The 15,748-nt window shown below is 40.5% G+C and overlaps 3 protein-coding genes across 4 annotated transcripts; all 3 read left to right on the top strand.

Annotated features, from left to right (window-relative positions):
- Window positions 1–432: 432 nt before the first annotated feature.
- Window positions 433–6,617, top strand: prps1b (phosphoribosyl pyrophosphate synthetase 1B). Of its 2 annotated transcripts, none has more exons than XM_054792935.1 (7): window positions 433–755; window positions 1,119–1,308; window positions 1,721–1,819; window positions 3,080–3,204; window positions 3,346–3,519; window positions 3,597–3,756; window positions 5,523–6,617. In XM_054792935.1, exons 1-7 carry the CDS (start codon window positions 634–636, stop codon window positions 5,613–5,615), a joined length of 963 nt encoding a protein of 320 aa, XP_054648910.1. In that variant the 5' UTR covers window positions 433–633; the 3' UTR covers window positions 5,616–6,617. The 2 variants fall into 2 exon arrangements, with proteins under 2 accessions (XP_054648910.1, XP_054648911.1); XM_054792936.1 differs by having other exon boundaries at window positions 1,119–1,302; window positions 5,523–6,616.
- A 405-nt stretch (window positions 6,618–7,022) lies between these two features.
- LOC129190022 (solute carrier family 25 member 53-like) lies at window positions 7,023–9,585 on the top strand. Its single transcript, XM_054792320.1, has 2 exons — window positions 7,023–7,247; window positions 7,400–9,585. The coding sequence occupies exon 2, from the start codon at window positions 7,407–7,409 to the stop codon at window positions 8,271–8,273; it is 867 nt and encodes a 288-aa protein (XP_054648295.1). The 5' UTR covers window positions 7,023–7,247; window positions 7,400–7,406; the 3' UTR covers window positions 8,274–9,585.
- A 1,307-nt stretch (window positions 9,586–10,892) lies between these two features.
- tmsb1 (thymosin beta 1) lies at window positions 10,893–12,510 on the top strand. The gene is made up of 3 exons (XM_054792204.1): window positions 10,893–11,060; window positions 11,584–11,705; window positions 11,996–12,510. Exons 2-3 carry the CDS (start codon window positions 11,603–11,605, stop codon window positions 12,037–12,039), a joined length of 147 nt encoding a protein of 48 aa, XP_054648179.1. The 5' UTR covers window positions 10,893–11,060; window positions 11,584–11,602; the 3' UTR covers window positions 12,040–12,510.
- The last annotated feature ends 3,238 nt before the right edge of the window (window positions 12,511–15,748 follow it).

Below are 15,748 nucleotides of genomic sequence, written 5' to 3'. Positions count from 1 at the left end.
GGATTATCACCATCTATTACATAAGTAATTGAGCTATTTGCTGCTATGTTTACATCCCGTGTGCAGCAGCATGCACATTCACATGTAATTGACAGATTCCGTTTTTATTCTTGGCTTAAGGGTTAAAAACATTAACCAAACAGTAACAGTAACCAGTAACTCTACAGTGAACATGTGGAGAAAAAATAGATGCACAAAAAATTAGAGGTGTGGCCTTTTGGTAAACGAGTCTGACGATTTACACCTGATTAAAGAAGACACGAAGTCACAACGTCATGTATATTTATTGATTGTCGTTGCTTTTAAGATAAGTCATTGTGCAAATTATGAGTCCAACTTTTTTGCGCCTGAAAATTTGCAATGTCCGAGTGGGCCTGAATGCAGCATTGACTGTTGACGCTCGGTCCTGGTGACGTCATCACGATAAGACGTAAGTGAAAGCGTGCGCGGCGCACGGAGAGGAAGAAGAGTCGCATGCGTGATGTGTGGTTGTAGAGGTGGCTAGGTCGTGAGTGTCGGTCTTGGGTAAGAGTAGCCAGACAACTGTTCGGTTGCCGTCTTGGACTTTTTGACTGTTAAAGCGGGTGAGCAAAACAAAGCTAACGACGTCTCAACGCCCTGGACAGCAGCAAAATGCCGAATATCAAAATATTCAGTGGTAGCTCGCACCCAGACCTGTCTCAAAAGATAGCGGACCGCCTCGGTCTGGAGTTGGGGAAGGTTGTAACCAAGAAATTTAGCAACCAAGAAACATGGTGAGTTTATTGTCGCTTTTGCGCCTTAAAAAACAGTAAAAACAAGCAACTTGCTAGCTAACTGCGCCAATGTAGCCTAGCTAAACGTATCCTGCGTGAAACGTGATGTCACGCTGAAATTGCCGCGCATGTGTCGATAGGAGCTTGAGCTCCGTTTACTATGCCTTCAAATTGTTGTATAATAGTGCCTAAGAAGCTGTATGCATCTTTTTTCATGATTTTGTAACCGAGCTCTCCTCACTCTAACCCCAAGTCCCAGCACATTTCACACCCACCTTTTATTTATTCTTCCCCTCCCACTTTGTGTGTTTTGTTAGCTCTCCGCTGCTAAGTGCTGTTTGTTTTGTCACCTCCCCTCTACAGCGTGGAGATAGGAGAGAGTGTACGTGGAGAGGATGTCTATATCGTCCAAAGTGGCTGTGGGGAGATAAATGATAATTTGATGGAGCTCCTCATCATGATCAACGCCTGCAAAATAGCCTCTGCCTCCAGAGTTACAGCTGTCATCCCTTGCTTTCCATATGCCCGCCAGGACAAGAAGGACAAGGTGGGGGTGAGGGACATGTCTAATTATCTCTGTCATGCTGTTTGCCATTCAACATCATGACGAGAAGCCTCTGGCCATGTCCATGCACTGCTTTCTTTTTTTGTGCTCTTCTCATTCCTTCATACTGCATAGTCCCACTGCTTGAAATCCTGCTACTTCAATGTTAAAATATTTTTTGGACATTTTGCTGACTGTACTGTATGATAACCTGTGACATCACCATCATTTTTTGCATGTAACTAATGTGAGCATTGGTGCTTACATGACTGCAGTTGTGATTATTTGTCAGACATTATTATAGAGTGGTGTGATGTTAGAAAAAGATGCTAATCTCCCAGTTGAGTGCTATTTTTAGCATAAAGTCATGCTTGCCACTAGACTTATTCCACGTGACTTAACAGATCCAATTTCATCGCAGAGCCGTGCTCCAATCTCTGCCAAACTGGTGGCCAACATGTTGTCCGTATCAGGTGCAGACCACATCATCACTATGGACTTACACGCCTCACAGATACAGGTGAATATTTGCACACCACAAATGAGGTGTGGCTTGTTTTTACTTGAACATAGCAGTAAGTGGACCACTCAGGGTTTAATCACTTCAGCATACAATTGGAATTAGTGTCTGTCTTGCTGCCGGCTAATAAGATACCTGAGTTTTCCTTCTTGGAGGTACATTTAGACAAGAAACGTGTGTGTTTTTAGGTGTCATTGAGAGGGGTCGTGTACAGTTAACAATGTTTGCAGAACTATTGCTTTTCAAAATGTCTGAAAGCGCTATAATTAGCTCCCCTGTCTGAACCACACACATCTGTACCAACTGCTTGTCTTCTTCCTGCTTGTCCACAAAAGCAAATTGTAATTGTAAATTGTATTTGCAGTGAGAATGTGTGGGAATTAGGAGTAATGTGTCTCAGCTGGTCACAATAAAGGTGCAGATCACTGAAATACAGAGTACGTTTACATGCAGTCAATATTCCAGTTTCTGAAACATTCCGAATAACCCACAGGGTTATTCTTGTATACATGGTAATGGTAATCAATCGGGATATCCTAATCAAAACGGAGACGCACAGACAACGTCATGACACAATGCGCCTCATTCCCACTTCTTCTTCCTGTAACCAAAAACAACACCGGCACGGCAGATAATGAACAGCCCGGGGCCAATAGTAGTTGCCTTTTTGTGCGCTTTGGTGCTGGTACTGACTCACCACTAGTACTTGACACTATTATGTCAAGAGACAATCTCAGCACACAACACACTTCCGGCCTTCAAAATAAGAGGACTGCGTGCACCATCCTATGTAATCGTGCAAACAAAATAAAGGTGTCGTAAAAAAATAGCTTGCATTAATAACACAATTGGAATTGCATTGGTGACTACATCTTCCTTGCAATTTGAGTATTTTGTAACAAGTTTCTGAAATACTGGGTAAAATTGTCCAATGATGTACTGAATCAACAACATACGGTAATCAGCAACATACGTAACTTCCCCCTATACAGCACCCCTGGCCAATAGCGCTCATCATAAATTAATTAAAAAATTACAGTTAATCCATGTAATCCGTATCGGCCGATCTCACTCATGGATGATCAGTATCTGAATCGGCAGCATAAAACCCCCGTAGGAGCATCCCTAGTTGTGACATACCTCCTGCATGCTCAAACTGAACACTTAAACACACGTGCATGATCTCCGTGCCGACAATGCTGTTATGTAAAAGATCAGCTGAAATGAGACCCCTTCCTTCCCCTTCCAATTATCTTTTAGGGATTCTTTGACATCCCCGTCGATAACTTGTATGCAGAGCCCGCCGTGTTAAAATGGATCAAAGAGAACATTCCCGAGTGGAAGAACTGTATCATCGTCTCACCCGATGCTGGAGGAGCAAAGAGGTAAACAGACCATTGAGGGAAGGCGCTCCGAACTTGGAGTGTCGAATCTATAGGGTCGATGATGATGATGATGATGATGATGATGACATGACTGCAGTGATTTCTTAGCAGTGACTCTGCTACTATTCATTATTTCTGCAGGGTCACCTCCATCGCTGACAGGCTAAATGTGGACTTTGCCCTTATTCACAAGGAACGGAAAAAGGCAAATGAGGTTGACCGCATGGTTCTTGTCGGAGACGTGACAGGTCGGGTCGCCATCCTCGTAGATGACATGGCGGACACATGCGGGACAATCTGCCACGCTGCCGACAAGTAAGCGTCAGCAGACAACCTCGGCATGATACAGTTGATGTCATGTCTTACTAATAGCTTTTGTTTTTGTGTTTTAGGTTGATTTCTGCTGGTGCTACCAAAGTCTACGCCATCCTGACCCATGGAATCTTCTCTGGACCCGCCATCTCGCGCATCAACAATGCCTGCTTTGAAGCAGTTGTGGTTACAAATACAATTCCCCAGGAAGAGAAAATGAGGCATTGTACCAAAATACAAGTAAGCTTATTCTCTCCATCTTTTGCAGTTCCAACTTTTTTTCTGTCATGGACCCATTTTGGACAAAGAATCATTTCCATCAAAGCAAGCTGATGATGTGTTGATAGTTGTGAAATCAATACAAAAGAACCTAAGTGCAGGTATTTGGTTAAAAAAAAAAAAATCCAAAGTGCAGTGGAACTTTTTAATTTGACCTTAAGTCGCCTACCTACCTTACCCGTCAAAGTGGACCAACTCATCAAGTTCTGGTCCACTAAAAAGTGCCTGCTTAAGTGTACGTCAACATACATGGACAATAAAATGTGACATAAAATATGTCATAAAATGTGAGATCCAAAAACATAATTTCTAGAGATGCGCCGATCAGGATTTTTTTTGCTGCTGATTCCGATACCAATCATCCAGGACTAAAATCGGACAGTCCTGATCACACGGGTTAATTATACATTTTTCAATTAATTTATAATTAGTGCTATTGGCCAGGGGTGCCATATAAAGGGGAATAGTAAGGACAATTCCAAGGTCACTTGACTGCCAATTTTTTTAAATAAAATTATTTATTAATTAAAGGGGGGGGGGGGATTCTTTGAGAACCAGAATTCCTGGCTGCATCTCCGCTATTGGTTATGTGATATGAAAAAGGAACCATAAAATTATCTTAATTTCGACTAAAACATTTTTCTTACTGGACAACTCCATATTTTCAGTTGCACAGGAGTGATAGGAGTAGTTGATAATGGCACACAAGCCGAGAGCGCCCTCTCGTGGCTGTCAGTGTGGCAAAAAAAACAAAACATAAACAAGTCACTCCTGGGTGTAAGTTTCAGGACCAGCCAAACCATGAAAAAAGTGTAGCTTATCGTCCATAAAATACGGTAGTCCAAAAAAAAAAAAAAAAGTCATGACCATCTATCTATCTTCTATGCTGCTTATCCTCACTAGGGCCTATCCCAGCTAACTTCGGGCTGGTTGCCAGCCAATTGCAGGGCACATATAGATATATAGACAACCGTTCACGCTCACATTCATACATGGACAGTTTAGAGTCGCCAACCTAACATGCATGTTTTTGGAATGTGGGAGGAAAGCGGAGTACCCAGAGAAAACCCACGCACGCACGCACGCACGGGGAGAACATGAGGAGAAATGACCAATAGTCGACTAAAAAATGTTCTCAAACAACCAGGAATATACTGAGCTGGCAAGCTTGTTGCTGTGTGGGCTTGTCATCACTCACACGCCAATATCATTATCAACAGAAAAAACCATACCAGTACACCTATATCTCATTCTTATGCCGATATCGGCCAGTGTTTTTGGATATCCCTAAGCATCACCATTTCTCCTCGAGTCTGTGATAAAAGTCAGAAGTCGATGTGCAAGGAATGACTAGTTTCGGTTATGTCGATGTGAATCATCCAATCCGAAGGGATGTCGACTTAAAGGGGTTCCACTGTATCATCTTTGGAGCCACAGTGGAACAGTTGGTAGTGGCTGCATTGATTACACTTGGCTCGGGGTTTATTTATGCATTCATCCTTCAGAAGATGGCCATAAGTTAATGCATTTCCTACCAAAAAAAGACAGCCACACCTCACAGTTAGAGAACCATTAATCTCAAAGGAAGGTAATCTTGTTGGATTTTAGGGTAAAAATTGAAGGTGGTTATTGATCTGTCCATCGCAGTTAAAGTTCTTTTAACATTGGTGTGATTTGATGTCCAAACTTCTTTTTTTTTGTTTTGTTTTGTTTTGTTTTGTTTTCAGGTTATCGACATCTCCATGATCCTTGCAGAGGCCATCCGTAGAACTCACAACGGGGAGTCTGTATCATACCTCTTCAGCCATGTCCCATTGTAACAGCGTCCACCGTCAGGCCAAAAAATAAATGGAGAGGGACACACTCAAACACACAACCATTAGAGAAGTTCTCCTGCTAACTCACCGTGCTGTGGGATGAAATATCATGTCTGTTACCTGCGCCCCGCTCACTTTGTACATTGTCTCTCACGACTGGGGCACCAAATGAGCTGCCCGTTGAGACAAGTGTATTTATTGTTCTTGGATTAAGTGTCCACTGTGCACTTTGTCTGCTTCTCATAACCTCTAGGTACTGATGACGAGATGCCTCTCCTGACCGTGTCACCTCAGCGTGTCATCCCAGAGCTCAGGAAGGACAATTACGTGGTGTATAAAGCTGTTACAAAGAGGGAGTTTTCATGTTACTCTTGTATATCTTCTGCTATCCATCTGAATGTGTAATCATTAGTTTATTGTCCCACCACAGCTCCACTCAACACAGAATGCCTCAACAGTTTGAACTTGCTCCTAATTTTATTTGTAGGGCGTTTCATGTATAAATAACATGCTTTATCACACAATAGACAGCATGTGACCTTTTCAATTGTTGAGGTACCCAATATTGAGTGGAGTTGTATTTTGAATGTTTTATGAGATTTTTTTTTTTTTTTTTTTTTAAAGCCTGGGGTCTCTGCAGGTTTGCTTCAGAAATGATACAAGCACTCCTGCTCCCCACCCCTCTTCATTTTTGGGATTATGTGTCGTCTTAATGCCAAACTATACTGTTTACTTTTTGAGTAGGCACCCTTTATCTTGGTACGTGTTTTTAATAAAACCGATTGGTATCCTAAACATGTAGATTTCTTTATTTATGCTGCACAGATGTGCCAAACTGACTTAAGACTAATACAGAATGAATGTCCACAGGTTTATGTAGTAGGATTGAAGACTTCTGGGTTTTGTTTAGTTTTTTTCAAATTTTTGATGTGGTGTGGAGGAGGACACAGTCCCAATTTATTTTTACCTCTTGTTTAGTTATATTTTAAAGAAAAACGGCAAGGAAAGGTCTGTTTTGCTTTACTTCTGATTAAACCTCTTGAAATATTAAAACTCTCGTTTATTCCTGCATTAAGTTTGCTAATTGCAAGAAGAAATAAAATAAATTCAGACAGCATTTGTTTAACTACGAAGGTCGAAAACAACAAATTTAAAACGTAATAATATGAGAATTAAATTGTTTGGGGTCGATATTTTTTTTGCAAAAAATATATACCAGAGATGAATCCACGCCAAAATGTACCTTGGCTTTAGCATTTCCCGTAATCATGTCTTCAATGAGACACGCCCGAATCGTTGATTGACAGAACATAACGACCAATCCCCGACGACATTATATATAAGCCTCCACCAATAGTTATTCTGAGGTGGGCGGAACAAGTCTTGCTAAGCGCACTGCATCCTGTTATCTGGACGCGGCGACTTATTTAAGCTCGTCCTGATGAGAACCGGACACTTTTCTGTTGTTATTCTGAAGGAAAATAGAAGAAAATGGTGTCACGTGTAGAAAGCGAATGGTAATGTCCGTGTCGACTCTATTTTTTTTAGAGTTTGAATAGAGAAATCACCAAAAAATGGTGCTATCATTGTGGTTTGCCTCTGCTTTTGTTGTACACAGTCGTGGCATTTGACTGAGTAAGTAAAATTTGAATTATTTTTCTTACGAATTAATGTCAGTATGTGTGATTTTTTTTTGTTTATTTTTATTTTTTTTTTTTATTCTAACATACTGCCTGTTCAGAATCAGGGTGAGGCAGTTGACATTGATTTGTGATGTCATTTTTCAGCTGAAAGATGGCAAGAAGTCCCAGCCCTACACAAGAGGGCCTTACGGACTCTAAGGCACGTTTCCAAAGCTACCTCCATGGTGGGACCTCAAGCTTGCTCTCCACCCTTATTGTCTTCCCTGTCTACAAGACTGTTTTTCGCCAACAAATCCACAACATTCAGGTTCACCGAGCTGTAGAGCAGCTCCACAAGGAAGGCCTTCTGAAGCTATACAGGGGGGTGACCCCGCCATTACTGATGAGGACACTTAGTGGGACGCTTCTCTTTGGTTTGCAGGATACCTTCCTTCGTCTGCTCTCCCTGCCATCCTTCAGTGTCATCCCCCACTCTTTTCTTCCGGCTGTGGCGGGCCTCGGGGTAGGAATAGTAGAGTCGGTGGTCTTCACCCCATTTGAGCGTGTTCAGAATGTGTTGCAGAGTGGGCACAATGACCGCCATCTTCCGACTCTAAAGAGTGTTCTTGTCAAGCTGAAGGACCAGAGGATATCCTCAGGCTACTACCGCGCCTTCTTGCCCATTGCAGCCCGCAACGCTCTCGGTAGCTCTCTTTACTTTGGCTTAAAGGGACCCCTGAGTGCTGCTGTGGCCGCGCAAGGGCTGTCGCCATTGGCCTCCTCCTTCATTTCAGGGACACTGGCCTCCATGGCAATCAGCCTGACCCTGTACCCGCTGTCTGTGCTGGTGGCCAACATGCAAGTGGGGGTGCAAGCAGACGTAAAAGGGGTCACAGCCTGCTGGAGAATGCTGTGGAACTCCCGACAGAGGAGTGTCATTTTACTGTACCGTGGGGGTGCCCTGGTTATTCTGAGATCATGTATCACCTGGGGAATCACCACAGCCATCTATGACAGGCAACAAAAACGCTCAAGCTGATACAACAGACTGCTGTTTAGTAGGTGTTACCATAAATTACATGATAGAAATGCACGATTGTGCCTCAATGTAAGCACAGTCATGGAGTGAATAGAGTGTGGATGTGTTGGTAAGTTACAGATGGATCAACCTTTTGACAATTCTTCAAAAGTGAAGGGTGGACAAAGCCTCCAAAGTCGAACAGCTGCAAAAATGTGGGCCCACCAAAAATTCTGGAAAAAAAATAGGTCAAACGACTATCAACGTGAATCACATCAACACACCTCCTCAGACTACAACTCATTCTCAGTGTGTTTTGCTTTTTATGAAAACCAGAGAGCCACAAATGGAACTTGCTGTAACACAGGAAAAGGCCTGGCTACTTGGACAATATGGACAACACAACTCAATTACCTAAGGGAAAAAAAGCCACTAAGAGGCAGTAAAGCTCTGCAAACGTTCCCGTACCTTTTCATACTACCTACCGGGAGCCTCCAATGGATGAAGACTTAAACTTTATTTTTAAATGTTACTTCCGATGGGGGAAGAAATAGCTTATGTTTGACTTTTGGAGGTCTCACTGTACCTAATATTTAACTAACATGCACAATGTGAACATGTTCCAAAATACAACTATGATCTGTGTTGTCCAAACTCTCAGCAGCAGCAGAACAAACAGTAATAAATAAAATCTTGCAGGGTAAAATGATCTATCCAATGACTCATTTTGTCATTATATATATATATATATACAGTATATATATAGCAGTGAGTCGTTCATTTTAACAAGGAAGCGGCCATAAAAACTATTCATTTTTTGTGTTTACTGATTTCTAAAGGTGCAGATTTCACTAGACATAAGGCACTGGTAAAATCGCATCTCTACGGTGGTATTCAAGTATCAGAACAGCTGTAACAGAACAGCTGGGTGTTATGGCGAGTATACATTTAGTACATGCACATGGATGCATGTCCACAGTGTATCGTTAGAATAATATTAATATAATATGTAATAATATCAATGTGCTGTATGATGCAGATGTTAAAGTGGATTAAAAGAGTGGTTCGGTGGCTTGGGGGTTGGAACTGAATTCTTCTTGTGTAACATCTACTATATGTCCCTGCCCTGTAACACGCTGTACATTTTTTCTTGATTTATTCTGCCTCAATAGCCCATAATCAATCATTTACAAGCCACATACCTAGATACACCCGCACAATGTATTCGGTCGTACAAACTATATAAAAATCCCCCTTTTATAAGAATAATATACTATTTTGATTGACAATGTTAGGTATTCTTTTCACAATGTGTTTATTGCTGTGATTGTAGTTTACCTGTTCCGAATCAAAGTTGTCAGAAAAATATTAAACATATATTTATAACTCTTCTATCTCCTGGCAGTTGGCAATTGAGCATTATTATTTTTGTATAGGTAAAATTTTGCGGCACAGCTCTTAAATTGGATGGTATTAAAACTCTCTAAACTTTCATAGTAGATGTACTTTATTTATATTTGTAATATTTATTTATATGTTTACACTGGCAACATTTATTTTCTTTATTTTGATTGCAGAGCTCCACTCAAACAGCGTGGTCATTGTCATTTTGTGCTCGTAATTTTGGATAATGGAATACCAAATGAAAAGTTATCGTGTTCGGGGTGATGCCATTCCACTCCAATCCAGTAGGTGGCAAAAATGCGCATCACAGAGTGAGCCACGTAGAGGAAGATTCAGGCCACCTTCGCCCCAATGCAAGCCTACCGGAACAAAACAAAACGTTAATTCACACCAGATGTCCACCCAAATTGAATGGTTTTGACCTTAACACATGTCCCGCGTCTCTCTAAAATTTAAGGGAAATATTTTTAGTTTTGCAACAATCCTGCCAACTAAGTACCAAACCATTTATTTTCCTCTTCTAAATGTTTCTAATTCTTTAATATCTCCTATCATCCCAGTCTGAGACTCTTCTTGTTCTCTTATCCATACTGTACCATTTCGAGTCCATGTTGCCATGATGTTTTTCTCTTTTCTTAGCATCCTTGCTTTTCGTGCAATATCTCCATTTTTTTTTTTTTTTTTGGTTTAGTGTTCATTTATGTATACATTAGTACCTTTCAATTTCTTTGCTTTCATTAAGAGATCAATCCTCTTCTTTCTACTAATGAAAGTTAAGATGATTGCTGTTTTTTCTTTCTCTGTCTTTCTTGGTAATACGACAAACAGAAATATCTTCACTTTGGATGTTTATATTCTTACTGTGTAGAAATCCCAGCACTTGTTTCAGTGTCAGCAGTTCCTTCCGTGGTGGAACCAAACAAACGGCAACCAAATTATATCTTAAATTGTGCAAGTGTACTTAATGAAGTGTCTAAAAATGCCATTCATGTTAAACTAGGTATGTTTCTTACTGTCTATTTGGATCGAGGGTTTTTTTTTCCTATTTGGGTGAGGTGTGTTTTTGCACAGATTTGTCATGCCATGACTTGTCCACTAGATGTCGATATGTCACAAATAACCGCCACACCCCAATAGGATTTACAGCTCAGGGAGCTCATTGCCAACACAGTGTTCACTCTTACATGCAAGTCGGCAGGCCAGAGCAAATACCCATGACCGTTAGCCAATTGAAAAAGCTTCCTGTGAGCTTTGGTAGCCAATGGGAATACGAGGCATAGGTGGGCGAGATGGTTGGTGTACAAAGGGGTGTGTTGCTCCCATTTATAAAGCTGTTTTTGCTTCCTGATCACACAGACTCATCCTACCTGCAGAACACGTTCACACTGCGCACCTCTGCACCAGGTAAAATGATATACTGTCTGTGTATGTAGATGTGCATCCACTGCTGCTGTGCATCATTGTCAGGCTCTTGATGCACGTGATTGAATTGTAACCTGATGTTTCGTTTTTTGATGACAGCTGTAAACAGGTGTCAATGTTTTAACCTGACAACGAGCTCCACTTTTAATTCTAATTGAAAAAACGACATTTCTGCTTTAATCCTATCCTGCGGTGCTTGTTTTGGACAAGGGCAATGCCATTGTTGTGCATAACAAAAAAGTGCAGCATAATGCAATGTTTTAATCGTAATAAAGTAATGAAATGTTGTTTCTTGAGACCAACTGGCTTGCGTAACTTCAGGGTTCAGTTCAGTACAGGTATGTTAACTGGGGTGGGGCTTGGCTTGCCTACCTGTACGGACATGTACAGTAGTGCGGACCACACCTTTTTGTGGTTAAAAGAAGATGATTATATCAGCAATGATAAAGGAACACACCAAAAGTTAATTGAATGTATTTGTTTGTCTTCCCATTTTGTTTTTCAGTGCTTGACAAAAAAGCAGAATGGGTGACAGCAACCCAGTCAGTCAGGAAGTGGAGAACTTTGACAAATGTAAGCTAAAGAAGACTGCCACTTCAGAGAAGAACAAACTTCCAACTGCAGAAGGTAGGTTTTCTTTTTTTCCATTCCCATTCGCCAGTCATTAGCAAGTCACCACTTCCCAGGTAACTGTTCATAGTGGAAAAACACACCTGGTGAAAAAGAAGAACTAGTTCTACCTCATTCAATTATTATTGTACAATATATGGAAGCTGTATTGTGCAAGTACAGTATATGGTTTGTCTCTTGCATGCTTTGTACAAATGCAAATATGTGATATATTATGTTTTCCTCCAGTCATTTTTATATCTTCAATTCTGTGTGTCTGCCTGTCCCCATTTATGATACTGTTTTAGAGATTAAAGCGGAAAAGAAAGAGATGGAAGAGGAATGTAAATGAATTGCTCCTTCATCAGTCCTGGCTTCTGCTCCTCCACCACATATCTTCTGCCTCTGTTGCCATGTGCCACTATGAGCTGATCATATTACTGACTTATACTGTCTGTAAACCCAATGTGTTTTATTGCTTTTTTTAAAAAAATAGAATTTAGAAATGAAAAGACAAAGGAAAGTGTTTTGCAGAACCCAAGAAAAAATATAACCAGAAAATGTGCATTCATTGAATTAGATATGATGTCTGTGAGTAGTGCCATTTGGAAATATTGTGGAAAAATAGCATCAAACATGATATTTTTGTAACGTTTTAAAATGAGGCAGAATGTTCCATCAGTAGCCTCCTCAATTCACTTTCCACATTAAATTCACAATGTCTTGACAAATCATGTTTCTTTATATTGACATGGAATTTGACTTTGATTTTTAAAAGGTGCAAAAAAGATATGCAAGTAAATAAATGATTTGTGAAATGAAATGCCCTGCTTTGCTTTTTTTTAAGTGACATTAACATGTTCCAATAAACACAATATAGGAAGAATGATATATTATACTGGACGGCCATGTAACAGTCCAATGAAATGTATAAACAGTATCTCCAACTTTTTGTGAGTTTTCTGTTTTGGGACAAAAACGTCAACCAAAATTAGGAAAAAAAATAAGCTTGCGAAATTTGGAGATACATGCTTTTCATTGAACAGGAACAATAAAAGCATTTTCAAGCAGAAAATTGGCTGAATGAACTAAAATACAAATACAGGGCATTCAGAAGATGCATTCAAAGATGCTGTGAATGATATGTAGTATTTTACACCAGTCACTAGGTGTCAGTAATGTTCGGTGAGACACACAAGTGCCAGGATGGAAAAGCAAACTTTTATTGCAGGTTTGAATTATCTCACAGCAGACACAACCATCCGTAATAAAAACACGGGCTACTGTTGCAGCCGTAACCCACACCAAGCTAAAAATCAACTCTGAACCCCTGTCCACCTGCCACTCTGCTCCAACTAGGGTGCACATTTATAGCAACACACACGAGCATGAGTCTTATTTATGTCTTAAATGGCTTATTTACTATTATTATGTCTGCTATATTGGGTAATACGAGTGTAAAGGTGACTATAGTGGTGTGAGTTCATGGCTAGAGGTCTCTAGTAATGTTAAAAAAACATATTCAGAAGGTCACAAACAGATTTTTCATGCTCTAACTAGGAAAATAATCAATTTCTAAATAAGAAATCAAACAGTTAACAGCAATAAACGTCGGATTACCCTACTTCCTTTTTTACAAAGTTTGCAAGAATGAATCCTGTGTTTCTGGATGGAAAAAAAGCCAACTATCAGATCTACAACAGGTCCAAGCCTGCTACAGTAGAGGGAGTGGATCGTTTATCTTTTTGCTGCAAGTGTTATGCATTATTGTAGTAATGCAAGCAATGCTTGGACTCCTCTGTGATAACCACAAGTTTATTACAGATTGAACATGCCCTGGAAAGCCAATGAGGGAAAATGTATAACTAGTCATGCATGTTGTGCTTCATTTGATTTCCTTCAGAGTGTGAGAACTGTGTTTTTCCACAACAGGCTTGCAGAAACATGCTCACGGTGCAGCAAGTGCTGGTAAAAAATACAGGTGCTGAAGAAGTGACCTGTTTTTTTTAGTTAGTTTTATTATTTACTTTCGTCTTCGCAAACATCACGTATCAAAACTCGTTCATGTTTTCGACCCCTGCTGTGTACATTTCACAGGTCACATCACACACTACTTTTATGTTTGCTTTGATTCAATAAAGTTCAACTAATTCATACAACTGGAAAACATTTGCTAAGAAACATCCAGCAGGGATGTTTGGGAGATGCATTCACATTAATAACATACATGAGCAGTAAACCGTGCTGAAGAAATAAGTGCTCATATCAAGTCTATCTTTGCCAAGCTTCCTGTTCAGTTGACGGAATGTTTCTCCTCGAGTCTGGTGCCGAAACCACCCGGCTAGCGCTGACATGTACAATACGTCCTACCTTTTTGCGGTTAGTGCAGCTTCAGTTGTTCTAGGACAGGGGTGTTAAACTCATGCCAAGAGAAAACCCGCAGTGTCTCGGCCCTCCATTGACACATGTGTTCTAGGAGGACAGTTTGTGAGGCAAGAGGTCACAAGTGTTGGGAGTTGAGAAAGGACCTGACTCACAATCTCTGTTCTAGCACATCCCAAAGACGTTCAAGGAAAACTGTACATTTTTTGGAATTTTGCCCATCATTCAAATCCTGATGTGAAACAAAAACACATACTGTATTTGTTTCCCTTTTCTATGTGTTCTAACGAGAGAAAACGAGCTAGTATGAGCCAGCTAACAATGCACGTCATGGGACGCGGAAGCCCTAACAAAAAAACGCCAACAGTGTTCCGTTTACTTAACTGACCTGTATATTAACCAAGCTACAGCGATATTGTTATTGTAGCAGCTGACACAAAAAACTATATTCACCTGGTAACACAAGGCCTCGCTAGCCGCTAGTCTCAGCGTCACTCACAGCGCCTCAAGCCACTGCAACGGGACAGACGGAAGAGTGGATACCACTGGCTCTCAATTTCGCTACGAAGACTCGTTTTCTGTCAGCATTTTTTACCTGAGGACTGGAGCACAAGTCTTGTGCTGGAAGACACAGCCATCCAAGTGAGAACGGACATTGTCGCGTTAGCTCCGATGGGCTATGTTAAATCGTTGCGCCTAGGAAAGAGGTTTCGGTAATGTTTTAACCATCAACATACGGAAAGACACTGTAAGTATTATATGTTATCATCAATGTACCTGTTAGTGCATGATCACAGCATGTATATAAAACAATAAAACAGAGGGCTTCATAGTCGAAATAGGTGATGTGCAATGTTAGCTGGTTCATACTAGGTTGTTTTCTCTAGTTAGAACGCACATAAAAGGGAAAGAAATATGTGTTCATGTTTCACAAAAGAATTGTGGATGATGGGCAAAATTCCAAAAAAAGTGCAGTTTTCCTTTAACTCAAAATAGATATTTCGAACAGATGCTAAGCGTTTAGAAAATGTCAAAATGATATTTTTTGTAAGCAGAATTTTTTAGACATTTTATTATGTTGATAGAGGGTCTAACCTTAACTCTGGTTTGATTGCTTAATTCATTAAAATGTGTATCCAATTACCAAGTCTTTGTACTGAATCAAGAATCATGAGTCTCCATCATGGGCGCGGTATAAGAAAGAAAAGTTAGGACAATTCTAAGATAGACATGTGGTGACAACAGTTGCCTGTAATGTAATTTTTTTCCCCTGGGGCCCAGAATTCCTGGCGGTGTCCCTGGTCTCCATCAATCTAGGTCTTATGAATGCTGTGGTTGGGTGCTGCTATAAGTACACAAGGTGAGGTCGCGCACTCGCCGGAAACATTGCAGACTCAAAAGTCATTTGAATTGGTTCACTGACTCAAGTCGCAGGACTCAAATGATTTGATTCACTGACTTCACTTGAGTCAGTGAAAGTTAAGAGTTACATAATTAAAAAAAAAATGATTAAACACACTGGTGTTCATTCTGTGTGTCATATGTTTTATGCACATGCTATGATGATGATCATAATGTATTATTTAGCCTTTTTTGAGTGGCTGTGAGTGTGAATGAATGTCTCCTGTCTGTTTGTCAGCTCTCCTCTCTTATATTTACCCAGCTAGTAAACAGCGACA

This window comes from Dunckerocampus dactyliophorus, chromosome 11 (genome assembly GCF_027744805.1).
Source record: "Dunckerocampus dactyliophorus isolate RoL2022-P2 chromosome 11, RoL_Ddac_1.1, whole genome shotgun sequence".
In the NCBI taxonomy this organism is placed as follows: domain Eukaryota; kingdom Metazoa; phylum Chordata; class Actinopteri; order Syngnathiformes; family Syngnathidae; genus Dunckerocampus; species Dunckerocampus dactyliophorus.
The sequence above is the reverse complement of the archived record's forward strand: the minus strand, read 5'-3'. Positions and strand labels throughout refer to the sequence as shown.